This window comes from Gavia stellata, chromosome 1 (genome assembly GCF_030936135.1).
Source record: "Gavia stellata isolate bGavSte3 chromosome 1, bGavSte3.hap2, whole genome shotgun sequence".
In the NCBI taxonomy this organism is placed as follows: domain Eukaryota; kingdom Metazoa; phylum Chordata; class Aves; order Gaviiformes; family Gaviidae; genus Gavia; species Gavia stellata.
The window spans coordinates 121,914,290-121,930,100 of record NC_082594.1 but is presented as its reverse complement, the minus strand read 5'-3'; the positions used below and the strand labels follow the sequence as shown (position 1 = coordinate 121,930,100).

Below are 15,811 nucleotides of genomic sequence, written 5' to 3'. Positions count from 1 at the left end.
CTGAGGCTTTCAAAATGTATTAGAAATAAAGCACTGATCCTTTATTTCTGATTAAAGGTAATGGCTACAGTGAAGTACATAACTGTAATTAGGCTCTTAAACAACCTGCTGGCTTTTCTTGTTAGGAAGAGGAAATGCCTGGTGTGCCAGCAATGAAAAGCAATACTTAGAAGCTTCTTAAAATTGGTCAATTCCAGTGTCACTTATGATACTTCTATGGTAATAATTCATCATCCATCTTCCAGTATTTCTAAGATGCTTTTGCATACTTACACTGTCAGTTGAGCAATGTCGTATTTTGTATAGTTCCTCTTGGTAACGGTCTGTTTCTTGAATTTCACTGCTAAGTCTTTCAAAGAGTAAGGCAAATACCAGCTCACTTAACTGTTTCAGTTCATTTCGCAGTGCCCAGGCAGGAAAGTGCCAGAGCTGTCTGGTAGTAGGCAGGAATTGTCTTGTGGGCCGCAAGATATGCTCTTGCTAAGGGCTTGTGACCCCTGGCTCTTCCTTACCCCTCAAAAAATTTCCGTGGGTGCCAGGAAACAAGCTCATCTGCACCGCTAACACGTGGTTTAGAAGTAGCTCAGTGATCATCAGTAATTAGAAATGCATATTAGCTAGTCTTAGTTTTCAAGGATGTTAAACAGGCTGTAGTGATGCTGCTCCTAACCCGTGCATGGTAGTTACGTGTGTCAATGGGACAATAATTGGTACTCGTACCAAGGTCTAACATTAATCAGAGGTGTCATTTGCAACAAAAATAATTAACATAAGTTGAACAGTATAAAATGCAGTTACCTTAATGTCTGGGATAGATCTGGTATCTCAAAAGTACCTGCACGCGTTGTGTCCCTGTCCACACTTACTTTCCTTGCTAAGTAGCAATTTGTGCTCTGTCAGCATCATCATTCTGCAGTCTCATTCCACTGAACTGTGAAATACAATATAGTGTTAAGTTTTTGTTGCTAACCCTCTTTTGACATATCAGCGGACAAATAAAAGCCCTTCAAAAAAGTCTTAGCCTGTTCTGTTGATTCTAGGAAAGATTTTCCTTGTAAAAAATAATTCAAGATCACCATTTCACAGATCACCCATTTATGCGTCTCCTGGAAAGCAGATACTGTTCTTTGTATGCGTGTGCTGGGACTCGTTTCCATGTTCTTAGGTACCAGGAGTCTTTCTGTATGATGGATCGGAAATTTAGCACATTGAAGTTTGATATTGAAACTGAAGAGTTAGGTAATACAAACATAATTGTTTTCCTGACAGATCTCAAGCACATCACAACCTGGAGTCCTGGGACCTGTAAAACAAACTGAGGAGTCTGCGTTGTTTCAGTTTGCTGAGGTATAATGGCTGAAATATCGTGGGGGAGGATGGGAGGAAGCAAGGAAGCAGTAAGAGTTGTCACTGAATGGCTAAGCACCCTGTCTTACAAGGGATTCCCATCAGTAGACGTTTATCTTCATGACAGCATTGTGTTAAGAAAATCGTGGGGGGAATAACCAGTGACTGGATGAGATGTTGGCCAGTTCTACCATCTGTAGCATACACAAAAGATACTGGGCTTGTGAACATTACCTGGCCTTGCATACCGAAGGACCGCTGCAGACATATTTTCCAAATGGTCTTTTAATTTACATCTAGGAAAATAACAAATAAAAGACATTCTGAAATGACACTATGCACTGCCTGTGGAAAAGGCTGCAGCAGTGCAAAACGGCAACTCCCCTAGAGGCAGGAATCCTTTCAAAAATAACCTTGCAGGGCAACGGAAGCTTATCACAACAGCTACACGGGTATGTAACAGCATCGTTAGGTGGTGACTTATAAAGCTTACGTACCCATTAGTATGTAAGCTATCCTTCTTGCTCCACGTATTGAAGATTCGGAGTTCTTAAAAGATTGCTGTTAAGAATTTCTTCTCCCATGTGTTTAATGTGCCTCTATGAATTGACTTTCCACACATATACTCTTCTTGCCCATTTGGGGGAGTCTGGTACTGCTTGCAGAATCAGTTATGCTAAAGGTACGTCTGAAAAGGCTGGCACTGGAGCTGGCGCTGTTGTGGAGGAGCATAATGGGATGAAAAGATACCCTGTTTGTACTCCATGTGCTTACAGAGGTTTGACTACATACAACACGCTTCTTTCTGTTAAATGTTAAGCTAATTGTGTATTGTGTGTTTTTAGCTTGGCTAGGATGGGCCTTGATGTATTTCTTAGGAGGCCCAATTAAGAAAAAACAATTCGCTGATACAGGTGCCATTAAAATACCTGACTACAAACAGCCCTATAAAAGATATAATAGAGTTAATATCTCTAATCATGAAGATGTTTTCATTTGTGCCACGTTTTTTTAAAGTTACAAGTTAATTTGGAAAGTTCTTTTAAGAAAATTAGTGGAATTGAGCAGGATGAAGCCATGTGCTGAAGCCAACCTTTTAAACCGAGTAAAAGATATAAGCTGGAAAACATTTCTTTTGATTTTTATTGCCAAATATTGCAGGAGTGAATCTGCTAACTTCGCTTCAAGAATCTGAGCCATCTTACCTTTTAATTAAACAGCAATTTTTAGATATCTGCAGAGTTGAACAGGGTATGAATTGCCTTTAGTACAGCATTTTCAGATTGTCATGTAAAACCTGGCTTAGCCATGCTTTCAAAATGTCACAGAACCTAAAATCATTTCCTCTCCTAATTGAACAAACAACAAAATTACAAACCTGAAAATTGTCATACGGATGTGACGGTGCATTGAGTTGCATACCACTATGCTGACCTAGCTCATTTGGCACATTGGAGTGCATGTATGGATCATCAAATGTCAGATAGAAGAGGTGCTCAGAAAGTTAACTAGACACAGGAGAGGAAAGTTTTAATGTCAGGGTTGATCTCTTTTTTTCTTGTAAAAATATTAAACTGTGTGTGCAGTCTGGAGGGAGTTGTATTTTTTGGTTGTTTTTTCAGTGTCTGGAAATAAGGGACAGAAATCTGGAAAAGCAAAAAATACAAAACAACGAAAAACCCCTTGTCGGCCGTGGTTATTCCTTCTGTGTTATACCGTTGTTGTGAAACCTTAATGGCAGTGACTAACATCATGGTTTATGTATAGCAATAGAGAAATGGCATTTTTTTTTTTTTTCACATTGCAGCCTGATTTCATTTAGGTTGTTCTAGGGGAAAGTATTGAGCATGCTACAGAACCTCTTTAAGCTTTCTCACCCCACTATTAAAGCTGCTTGTGCTCTTTCAAATACAAGGGCTTTCATTTGCACAGGGTGTCTTTGTCAAGTTTGGCAAAAATCCCATTCCTTACTGTGCTACTTCTTGCTGGGTCCTGTCTATATGAACGCATTACTGCATTTAGTAAGCTAAATTATGGTAAGCAATTTGCAGTAGGCTGCTGTCAGCAATGTGCAGTGCTACAAAAGAAGAGAGAGGGGGAAAGAAAGTAGTTATTTAGCCAGTAGCCAAACAGACCTGTGAAGAAATGTAAGTGTGCTGTGGTCTGATGTGCCTGGAGACTTTTGGCAGCCGTCCCAGCTCAGTTTTGGTTCTGGCTGGGTGTTCTTCATATGTTCCCTTTCTCTTGGCTGCCTTTGCGGCAGGGTGAGTAAGAGTGCCTCTTTGTGAAGACAGCGATCCCATTGAGTAGACTTGTCATTTAAAATGGACACCTTTACCCCAGGAGTACAAGTCCCCTGTCATTCAGAAACAGCTCGTTATATGTAGATGTAGCATGGGATTCTTTCTTCTCCACAGCCTTGGTTAGCCTTTCATCTGTTTGTCTGTCCCAAGTGCTATAGTCTTCAATTAAAGCTGTTGAGGATATGGCTAATGAGGCCTGCCCAGTAACTTGCCACAACAGATGATGAAAATCCTGGGAGTAAGACTTCGTCGGGTCCTGCAGGTATGCAGGCAAGTGTCTTGGAGGTCTTTGAAGAAGATGTGATGTCCTCACAAGGGATTTTTGAAAATTTGGAGTGTTGTCAAGTTATGCTCTTGGCTTTGTCGTTCTGCTCTCATCTTGCAAATACTTGGCTCTACTTTTGTCCTTCTCATTTGTACCTTTATGGGAAGCCATTATATAGGCCAGTGATTTCTGAGCAGTGGGCTGTGTTCCTTAGCGTGGTGGCTGTTTGCAAGCTGTCTGCTCACATGGGCTGGTTGCTGTCATCCTCCTTGCCATGTGAGGGAAGCAGAGCAGATGGGACCCCTTGCTCTCTTGGTCTTACTGGATGTGTGTTTGGCAAACGCGAACAGATGGTGGTGACTGCTTCATAGAGAAGAAACACGAGTACCTCTTAGATTTACTTTGCTAAACTCTCATCCGTTATTAAACAAAGAAAATGCTTCCTGAGAGTGGAAGCAATAAAATTGCTAGTTTACCCATCTTAAAAACAAAATGAAGCCCAAAACCACAAACTCTTCACTTTTAGCCGCTTTTCTGAAGTTTTTCTCTAGGTGATTTAATAAAAAAAAACAATCGCATGCAACAAGGTGGAATTTTTCTTTGCTAGTCCAGCAGGTTACTATCATTTAAGAAAAATGCATGCTTGAGGATGATTTTGTCATCCATTCTGTCAACCATTTTGGGTGGTTTGAATCCAAAACTTTTGGTCAAAACGCCTTGAAATTGGGAATGCAAGAGCTAGTCAGGATCTTCTCTTCCAGCCTTCCCTTAGGTAAAGCTGTAATCTTCCCAGGTAAAGCTGTTACATAAAATAGACAAATATATTTGCCATTTGCCTATATACTGAAATTATTAAATATCTGTGTTGAAGTGAAATGCCTATTCTAGGAGGGAAATCAAAAAGTGGTACCATGGCACATGCTTCTTATGCAAACTAGAATGTCATATAGTAGCTAAAATGCTGACCTGCATTGTGGTAAAAGATAATAACTTGATCCTGATGATCCCCAAGTTAAAACGCCTACATAAGAAGGGGCTATTTGTGGTTGTAATACTGCAGGTTCTGATTATTCTAATTGAAACTGGAAGATGGTGTTAAGACAGGGAATGAGATCTGTCATCTCACTGAGAGCTGGTTGATCAGCCATCCTCTTACTTCTCATGTTTGGCTAGCAACTTCAACAGAATGATTTCTAAGTTTGTGTCTTGCAGTTTGTTTTCTTGACTGTGAAGAGAGTTTTTTTTGCTGAAGTGAAATGTTGGCTTCCCCTCATTCTATTAGTACTACAAGGATCTCACATTTTGTTAGGAGCACCCATTCTATTGTCGAAATTAAATTCTTTACTTTCCTCACGTTGTGCATCAGAAGGCAAGATATACCTGCATGTTCTCAGGTTATACTTGAGTGTGTGGGTGTTTTTCTGTCCCTTTTCTGCCATTCATATTGCACTGAAAAAATCATTAAGAGCTGAGAATTTATTATGGCAGAAAGATAAAAAGTTGAGGCCCTCTTCCTGCAAAGTGCACTGCACAAGATCACTTACTCCAGTGGGGTCCTGAGCATGTTCACTGAACTGTCTCAAAGCAAAACTAGTTTGATAATAATATGATTATTAATGCACATTCAAGTATTATTCACTGTATTTTAAATAGCTTTCCATAAAATGGATGTTCTGGATTTGGGGGGCAGGGGTGTAAAGAATCTTCTTGACAATTGAAAAGTAAACTTTTCAAATAATCTAGTTCAAAAGAAAGACATTAAATATAAAGAGAAAGGCTAAGCTGATAATTTTTGCATCTGAAAGATCATGGTTGTAAGCATGACTTTTGAGATGAGGCAGATGCCGCGGAAACACTGGTGGTCTTGCCCCTAATCTTAGGGCTTTTCAAGGCTTCCAGGTCAAATTTTACCGTGTAATGCCATGCCAAAAAAGATCAAATATGAGAAATGATCATTAACTCTTGTGTTGAAGAACTCATAATGCTGCACTTGGAAGCAGGTCAGAAGAAATTTGGCTGCAAAAACAATTCCCTGAAGTGCGGTGGTAGTTATTTACTCAGCGCTGGTGCTGGCACACCAACATCTGTTTAGAAGGCTAGGTTTGATCTCCAGATGTAAGGTCTTTCTTTTTTCTAACTAAAGAAAGTGAAACAAGCCGTGCCTGTGAGGACAAATGGTCCTCTTCTATATCTAACCAAATGGGAAATACTGTCCAGGCTTTCTGGGAGAATTTTATTTAACCTTGACCACCACGGTTCATGTTTTTAAGCAACAGGTATGTCTTGTTCACTTAGTCACGTAAAACACACAGCATGATACAATATTAGCTGTAGACAATACAAGCATCAAAGAGTACCAATGAGCCTAACCTAAGGAAGAAATTCTGTATTTGCTTGTATCCTGCTGACTTCTAAATGCCTGTTAAGTGTTTATTGGATGGGATTGCCTATTTGAAGTAGCGACTTCTGCCAGAAAGATCTAAAAGTAACTGATTTAACTAACTCCTTAATTTTTTCATTCTTTTTCTCCCTTCCTTTCTGTCTTTCCTCTCTGCCACTGAAATATTTTCTCCTCTGTTCATTTAAAACCTAGATCTCATCAAATACATCCCACTTGTCAAGTTCTGAGCCAGTAAAGCATTGTGGAAAGTTGGCACTCTTCCAGTTGGCAGAAGTAAAGTTATACCCATTAGCATCACAATGGGAAGATGTGTGTATTTTTTCCCCAAAAAAGTATGAATTGTGTAAGGTTTGCTGTAGTATCAAATTTAGTATTTCCAGAAGCATAAATTAGTAAATAATGGAATTGCAAGAGAATTAGTCACTGGCAGTAGCCCCAGGGACATTTCTTTATAAGCTTGTTAATGTGCATAGTTTCTTGGAGACCACACAGAAAAAGTTACGTTTCTTTTTAGAAAAATTAGCCTTATAACGATAATGAAAACAATGCTCAGGGCAATAACAACGACAAGAGACAATAGCATTCTTCTTAATGAGAAGCTTGGATACCAGGATTCAAAAAGTAAAGCTTTGATATAAGTACTGGAAGGTGCATTGCTGAATGGGGACCAAGAATAAGAAGAGAAAAGTAGACTTTGAGGTCATCAGGAATCTGTGTAAGAGTTGGAAGTTGAAGCAGTGTATTAAGTTCTGAAATTGGCAGCTGTCAGCAGTAATCAACAATACTAGATCAGGTTTCCCAACAGTCCTAGAAATTCTCTCTGAGTCTTAAATATAACCTTGTAGAGGTCTCCCCTTTGATATGTATGAATCACTGATAAACCTTTGAGGCTTGGTGTGCAAATATTATTCTTCTTGATGATTGAAAGATGAAGGTACATGCTACATTCCAGGTAAATAAGGGAGGATCCTAGCACCTTACTTGTACACTTTTTTGCCTTTTTTTTTCCCTTTTTTTCCAAAATCACTTCCTATTGCAGTAAGTAAAATGGGTCTCTGGATCCCATCTAGTGGCATCCAGCCATATATTCTTGCTGGTGAAGTTAATCCTTGTCAGGGAGAATGTGGAAGCACTGAAATAAAAGTATTTCATGCCTTGTTCCATGGATAGTAATGCTACTATCTGACTTTATAGAAACGTATAGGAGTGGAAGAAAACCTGCCTTACCCTACAGGCAGTTCCTGACAATAGTAGAGTATGTGGGTGTGTACTATGTTGTCAGCCGTACCTGTGCAAGGGTGATTACACCTGACCATGATCTGTGATCCGTAAGGGCATTTGACTGTTGCAGCCCTGGGACAGCAGAAGGGCTGGTAAAATTTAGTCAGGGACACCAGGAGTTTTTGAGGTGTCCTCTTCCAGACCGAGAGCAGGCTTTGAGTCGTGCTGTTCTGGAGTGACGCTGTTGCTGAGTGCAGCCTGACTTTTGGACGTCAGCATTAAAAGTTGTGATGTGACTGTGAAGCTTGGGAAGCCCTGATGTGGGGGAAGGACACGTGCTGGTCCACAGGAGTGCAGTTTGTACTGCAGTTGGCGGAAAAACTGAAGCTAAGTCTGGCAGCGTGACGTTTGCATGTTGGACAGGTTTCCATGATCTCTCTCTCAGAGGTTGCTCAGGTGGATTCCTACAAGCCTAATTTAATATGCAAAAAGAATGTTAAAGGCTCTGATTCAAACTGAGAAAAGCATGGCTGATGTGCTAAGCCCATCTTCCTTGTCTCTAGCTCTTGTAGGACATTAGTGCTATTGATTTTTTTTTTTAATATATTTTTTCCCCAGTTTTGGAGAGCTGTGTAATGTTGGATTGTAATTGGATAAATAAAATGTAAGCAATTCAGCTTAAGTTTTCAGATAGCAGTTCAGGACCCGGTTTGGAGCATCCCAAATAAACTGTCTTCTTTATCACCTCAAGGGTGCCTTAGCTTTGCAAGTTCATTTGCAGACATCTGTGCCATGCTGCTGTGACTTCAAACTGCAGATGCTGTGCACTGGAGGGGACTGGACTGCTGTCTCCATGCGGCTGGCATGGCAGGGGTCTGGTCTCTCTCCTACGTGGGTTAACCAATTTTATCTTCTTTTTTTTCTTTTTTCTTTTTTTTCTTTTCCCCCTTTCCTATGCCCTCTTTTTTGATATTTCACAGTATTTCACAGATGGTGATAAAATAAAATGCAGAAGTGGGTTAAATTATTTTCTAAAAAATTCGGAGAATTTCTAAGTTTCTGAAAATGGTTGGAGCAGCCACTCTGCAGTCTGAAGCCTGGGAGGCTGTTGCTGATCAGCTCTGCTGAGTGTCCCGCTGTGCCTAAATGCATCCTTTGTCTTTAGTCTTCAGTGCGGAGGCATGAGAGTGAAGGGAGGCAGTGGTGGGGGTGCGCGTCACCTCCACAAGACAAGGAGACCACTTCTGCCACAGAGGGCCAACAGCACCAAGGACGCTGGGCTGTGAGCGGCGTTTGGCAACTTGAACTCTAATGGTCAGAGCTTGGGACATGCTGCGAAGAGCTGCAGCTTCCAGGAGACACAGAGATACAGCACTGTTAACCTCTTTTGTTTATTTCCTTTACGGCAACGATGGGTTGATGTCTGCAAAATTGACTGTGTGGGCCTATGTTGGCTGAGAGCAATGAAAACTGAGTTTGGGAACAGAGAAGGAGCTAAAAGGTTGTAAACACTTTAGTTCCCCACTTCCTAGAGCTCCCCCTTTTTCTAAGGAAGCAAGTATAAGAAACCTGCAAGCCTGACCAGAGGTTATGGGATATGTCCTTAAAAACAGAACATTTTCTTCTTCAATCCTGAGGCTGATCCTTTTTATTTGTTTAGAAAAAGATCCTTTCTTTTCACCTAGCTCAAAACTGATACAAAACACTCTAAAGTATTGAAAAGGATCGCAGCGTGATACAGGAAAAAGATTCTGGAGAATGATCAGCTACCTGCTTGCCAGACAGCCTCCCATATTCTTGGGGAGTAGTGAAGGTTACCAAAGGCTTGAGGGCTCCTACTTCACTTTGGTTTCATAGCATCTCTTTTATATGAGTCCTACAGGACACCAACAGGCAGTGCCATAGCCTGACAGGAGTAACCTTCTTAAGCTATGACAATGAAATGATTTTGCAATCGAATGTCCAACTAAGCCTTCAAAAACACCACCAGCTGGGTTACATGCTGGTGTAGATTGGTGCTTAGCTGCTGGAGTCTTTTTATGTATGAGAGAGCCTGTGCTTCAGTTCACCCTACTCTTCAAAGGGAGTCCTGACAAGAAGATCCCCAAATCTGGAAATAGCTTTTAGTGTCCAGTGGTGTTATCCACCGGACCAATGGTGGAGCAGGGTTTTATTTCTAACAGCATGCAAAGGTCTGCACTTCTTTTTCAGTATATAATCTTATGAATGAATTTTTGGAAGAGGGAGGAAATAATCCCTTAAAAGCTGTGTGGTAAACACAAAAGAATTGTGCTGGTAAAATAATGTTTTTCTTTTTTTCCCTCCGTTTGTTTTTTCTTTAGATTTCTTCAAGTACATCCCATTCCGGTCCTTCCGATTTAACAAAACAGTGTGGGACATCAGCGTTATTTCAACTGGCAGAGGTAATATTAAAATACCGGTGACTAATTCCCACAGGTGCAGCGGGGCGGAGGAGTTAGTGATGTTGACTGCCAAAGTCTGGAAGGCAGAACAATGCTGCAGTTACAATTACGCTGTTGTTTATGGAAGCATAAATTACCATGGCTTGGGTGCCACAACTCAAGATTTCCCCAGACTAGCCATCAACTTGAAGGTTTCTAGGAGTCTACAGCTGAGAAGTAGTACCACCAGTCCTTGGTGGCAAAGGGACTTCCCAATCACCATTGAAATTGTTTCAATTCCTTGGTTTAGGGTTTGGGGTTTTGACTGGTTTGGCCGGGGGGGCACAGACAGGTGAGAAAGGGGGCTGGATTAGTCTCTAACTCAGATTAGGGCATTGCCATTACAAATACCTGTTAAAGGTCATTAGTTGCTTTCATTTATTTTTGCTTTTCATGCCTACTGTTTTTTGAAGTGGGGAATAAACAGGTCAATAACTTCTATAGAAACTCTGCTATGATACTCTCAGAAGATCCTCCTTCTAGGAACAGTTAAAACCATTGGCCTCCTGTTGAAATGTGGTATTTCTTTTGTTGCTAAGTTTGGGGGGGGGTTTAAGCTTTTCCAGTCTTAAAGACTGAATTGCAAGTTTATTTAGAGCTCACAAAACAGAAGTCGCTTTTTTGTAGCCACATCTGTAGTCCTCTGTACTATTGGCTACTGCAGAAGCAGCAAAGGTATAAAGAAAAAAAAAAAAATCCATTTGCGAGGGCTGTGTGTGTTTAATTGACAAAATATTATTTCTGTCTAATGAGTTGCATTTTAAAGATTGATCTTTATCTTTTGAAAATCACGGGCTGTGCTTACATTGCAGTGCAGTAAGAGTCACAGAAGTACCTTGGTACCAAGACCCCACCTCAGCATAGTTATGGGGTTCTCCTTTGCATCATTTAGCCTGCTTCCTAACAGACACTGTGCTGCCCAAGCTCTGGTGTTTCCAGTGCTCAGCCTAGCTTGACCTGAGCCAGATCAGGAGTTTCTACCCTGTGCAGCAAGAATTTTGGAAATTTACTACAAAGTGTTCTATCATTGGTGTTACGCTCGTACATATATTGGTGTAAGAGATATTTGTAGTTTGCAAGGAAAAAATGCTTTGCCAATTTGTGAAATTTAAAATTGACCTAAAGAGAACCCAGTAATCTGGAGGGTACATCCATACTGACCCGTGGGCTGAGCTGTGAGATAGGGAAACTCCTGATGTCTGGTTCAAAGCAAGCCTCTTCCATCTGGTTTTACTCCAGGTGGCTGTTTGGTTGACATTTGTTTTACAAACAAAATAGCCCTGGGAATTCGGTTTGGGGGCTTTGAGAGGGAAAGTAAGAAGAAGAAAGCATGTCTTCCCAAGGGCAACTGCTTGGTGCTGTGAAGGACTACCCTCTGTAGCAGTGTCAGCATAGCTTACAGGTGATCCAAAACCAAGAGGATCTCCCAAGTCAGTGCTGCAGGAACATGGCAGTTTGAGGACCTTTTTACATCTCTTTTTCTGGATATCGCTGTTCCCCAGACAAAATGAGGGTTTTGGTTTTCATTAATGTTATCTCCAGGAGGAAATAACCATGGCAACCACTGCTGCTTTACAGTTCTTCACAAAGTAAGTCTGTGACATGAGAAGAAAGATTTGGAAGGCTTTCTTACTACCTTCCAAATTATTTTTTACATTCAAGTAAAAGAAAATAATCTCGATTACTGAGATTCAATTAACTCACCACCACCACCCCCTTCAGGGCCATTTGGAAAATGGAGACTTGTATATAGGGACATTTGGGAGTTGAAGGGGGTATGGACGTGAGATTTCAAGTAACTTGTGTGTGGCAATTGTGAGAGATACTGTATTGTTCCGTTGCATTTAGGGTATTCTACAAACAATCTAGCCATGGGGTTCCGGGTTGTATAAAAGGCACTTAAAGGATCACAGAAACACCCCTGAGATCACTTGGAGTCTTTCTGTTAAAGCGGTAGAACCCACCAGCTTTATTCTAGCACTTAGCCATCATCATGTTGCACCAGTTTCAGTAGGGCTTCAGTGTATTTTTCAGTATTGTCCTTTAGCAGAATTTGTTTTTCTGAACTAAGATGCCAGAGGGATTCCCTATGCAATGCCTCTGTTAATATAGGTACGTAATGCTAACAGTTGATGTTTGTTTCATGGGACTATTTTTAAACTCATTTTAGATGTGCCTTGCTTCAGAAGGAGTAAAAGTGAAAGAACCTGGGAAAACAAAAGTGGAAGCACCGGAAGATGTGGGAAGGGAAGTTCCAGAGGAAATGGAAGTAGAACAACTGGAGAAAACAACAACAAAAGACTCCTGTAAAGGAAAAATAGAACAATCAGAGACAGAGAAAATGCAAAACTGGGATGAGACAAAAGTTGAGGAATCAGAAACTGCAAAATGCAGAGATTTTACTAGTCTTGCAATGGAGAGCAGTCCTTTTGAGAACAACGATAACACAAAGGATCACATGTGCTGTTCTCCAGAGCTTTCAGTGGCTGACATGAATATCCTTGGGCTAAAGCCAGAAAAGATAAAGAAGAAAAAGAAAAAAAATAAGTTGGACCGGCACACAAACGAAAAATCCACCCCCAAGAAACCTTGTAAAAAGAGGCAGTCCTCCGAGTCGGACATTGAGAGTGTAATGTATACAATTGAAGCCGTTGCAAAGGGGGACTGGGGTGCCGAGAGACTCGCGGAAACTTCCCGCAAAAAAACCCGCCCTGTCTCAAATGCGAAGGGAAGCGTGTTGGATACAAAATCACCAAAGAAAAAAGTGAAATCGAAAGAGAAGAAAACATCAAAGGAGAAACCCACAGAGACCACCAAAGAATCAAAGCCTCCCGATTTCCTTAGTATTGCAGCCAGCAAGGAAGTACCCTGTGAGGCTTCTGATAACATTAAAGTGGAACCACTGACCCCAACAGAGGAGGTGGTACCCCAAAGCTTACCAGGACAGGTCAAAACTGAGGACAGTGACTGTGTTAAAAAGATAGAAACCTGTGGCTCCAGGAAATCGGAGAGATCTTGCAAAGGTGCTCTTTATAAAACTCTGGTGTCAGAGGGCATGCTCACATCTCTGCGTGCTAACGTGGACAGAGGTGGGTGGCTTTGAGTGTTTCATTTACAGCATGAACCGCAAAAGCCTGCCTGGAGTGGGAGGAGAAGCAAAAGTCCGTGTTTAAGCTGGAGTTTGAGCAGTGTGTGATGGGAATGCTGTGCCTGGTCGCCTGAGATGCTGGGGGCAGGTGGAGGGGATGGACTCCATGGTCCAGGACAGGTCTTCTGGAGTCCTGCTGTCTGTGTTTGTACCTAATCTCACAAGCTCTTAACCCCTCCCTTCTTGTCTTTCATGATCTGAGATTGAGCTTTTTGACCGAAGGCCTTGTGGGTTAATTTGTCAGCCTGCCGATAGATGTATGCAGGACTTGTGTTGTATGTAAACCTGAATAATTAGCTTGTTTCTACATAAACAACTCTTGTGGTTGTGAGCGTAGTTCTCAGTCCTACAAGAGGCAAATGTGTTGTGCTTTTGCTCTGGTTGTTAGTTTTGCTGTAGATGGTGAGCAAGAACCCTTTACCTTGTGGAGGGATAAATTTGAGATTTCTGGACGCTTTCAGTGAGATGTCTTGAAATGTATTTTTCCAGTTAGTAGATTTATATGTGTAATTAGGACAGTCAGAAAAGAAAAAGGTGTTTGTAATTCAGGGAAGTTTCTTACTGTAAATCTACTCATGTCTTTCTCCTCCTTTGTACCTCGAAAGATCCTGACTTTAGAGGTAGTATAAAAACCAGGGTGGCGGGGGAGAGAGGGGGAGAAGAAATAGTTGCCAATATCATAATTATCCAGTATAAAATACATAAATAAATGTTTTGTCACCCCTTCAAGAAGGTCAAGCATCATAAGTTGCAGTACTTAATGGGTACACGAGTTCCTTCTGAGCCCGCTATGTTTTGACACATTTTTCTAAAGATGAGAAACGATTTTCTGCCTTCATCCCAGGAAAAAGAAGCTCAGGAAAAGGCAACTCCTCAGATCATGAAGGATGCTGGAATGAAGAAAACTGGTCTTTTTCCCAAAGTGGGACGAGTGGGAACAAAAAACTGAAAAAGCCTAAGCCAAAGGAAGAGTTTGTTTTTGGGTAAGTTGCGGCTTAACGCTGTTCAAAGTTCTAGTTAGGTCAGCCTGGTAACTTAAGAGTGAGTCCTCTTTGCAGCAAGTGAACTGCATCCAACACCCAAATAATCACAATTAGACAGAATTCCTGAAAATTACAAACCCTGCTGGGCTAAGTCATGCTCTAGATACCTGCTGTTTATATACCAAAGTAATTCCTTTGAGATCTTTCCTGGTTTACACTACTGTAAACAGATTTGAATGACATTATTTGCTCACGTCTAAAAAAACCGCGCAATATTTACCCACTCAAGAGGTGATGAAGAGGGTTACTTATATTTTCAGCGCACTTCGCAGTATGTGAAGTTCTGTGTAGGTGTTCAATCATCATAAACAGAATTAGACTAGAAAGAATAGATCTCCTTGCCTGCTTGGAGAGATTGCTTACAGAGGAAGAATGAACAATGTTCTAATATTGGCAAATAATTATGATAAATATATAATTTTTCCATTGTAGAGACAAGATATTTAAACTGTTCTTGTACACCGTGAAGAAATTAAATATATCAGAAGAATAATTAATGATTACAAATGCATTAAAATCTAGCAAGGCCACACAGCATTACTTTTCTAGTGTATGAATAACAATTTTTGTCAGAGTATTACAGATTTATTTAACAGCAAGCATAGTTGTTAAATCTGCTTAGCCATTCACACTTACTTCCAAATTCTTGAAGACTTCCAATTCTCTGAATTCAAAGGGTGAAAATTAATTAAAAAGGAGTAGATTTTCCACATTTCAAACTTAGAATTGTAATGTGTTTCTTTTGTGCAGGCTTGCAGTAGCCTTTTTTATAACCTAGTCTATGTGAAATTTAGCTGCAGCTCGCTTTACAGCAAAGATGCCCAAATGATGAAAATCTCCAAGTTTTGTTTGGTTGGAATAGTCCAGAAAAATTAATGGAACACTTCTTGTATTTTTACTGCATTGTATAGAAGTTTAGTAAATGTTTTTAAAATTTAAATTGAAAGATTGAAAACTTTTACACCTAATGGTGTGAAAACTGAATGCATCTCCTAGCCAAAAAAAAAAAAAAAAAGTAGGTACAAATTATTTATTCGAAGTAGCTAGGAAAAGCGTGTAAATAATTAATTCATTCGACAAATACTGTTCTACCATCATTAGCTGGGTGGATGGAAAAAATACGTATTTGCCAGTCTTGCTTCAGTCGTGTCATTAATGAATATTATTTAGTGAACTCTGTAAAGGCAGAATCAGTAATTTGTGGAGTGTAAGTGCTGGAGAAGGTATCCATTATCCCTGTTCATTGCACTACCTGATCTGCTGGCTACTTGAAGAGCTGGTCTTACCTCTACGTGCTCCTCCTAATTCTTTCTGCTCCCTTCAGCATCACCTTTCAGCCTCATTTTGTGTGTGTGTAGAGGGGAGGGTTCTCACCCCTTCGAAATGTCTTTCTCCTCATGTCCTCTTACCTTTTTCTCCATCAGTAGTTGCCTACATGTCCCAGATGGTCCCTGTCAAGTGTGCTTTGTCCATGTGCAGCCCAGTCCTTTGCTGAGCAGTGCTCTGCCTGCGTGTATCTCCTGGCAGGACTAGGCTATACGGCCTGAAGACCTCGACTCAGCTACGTGTGTCTAACCAGGCTTGTGAGATGCTCTGAAAAGTCATGACAATATGAATAATT

General features: G+C 40.7%; 1 protein-coding gene across 1 annotated transcript in view; it reads left to right on the top strand.

The window, feature by feature from the left end:
- BBX (BBX high mobility group box domain containing) overlaps nucleotides 1-15,811 on the top strand; it is a 58,815-nt gene that overhangs the window by 21,914 nt on the left and 21,090 nt on the right. Inside the window, 4 exon segments of the mRNA XM_059820059.1 lie at nucleotides 1,270-1,347; nucleotides 6,509-6,589; nucleotides 12,170-13,088; nucleotides 13,992-14,130. Coding sequence (XP_059676042.1) covers nucleotides 1,270-1,347; nucleotides 6,509-6,589; nucleotides 12,170-13,088; nucleotides 13,992-14,130 — 1,217 coding nt within the window.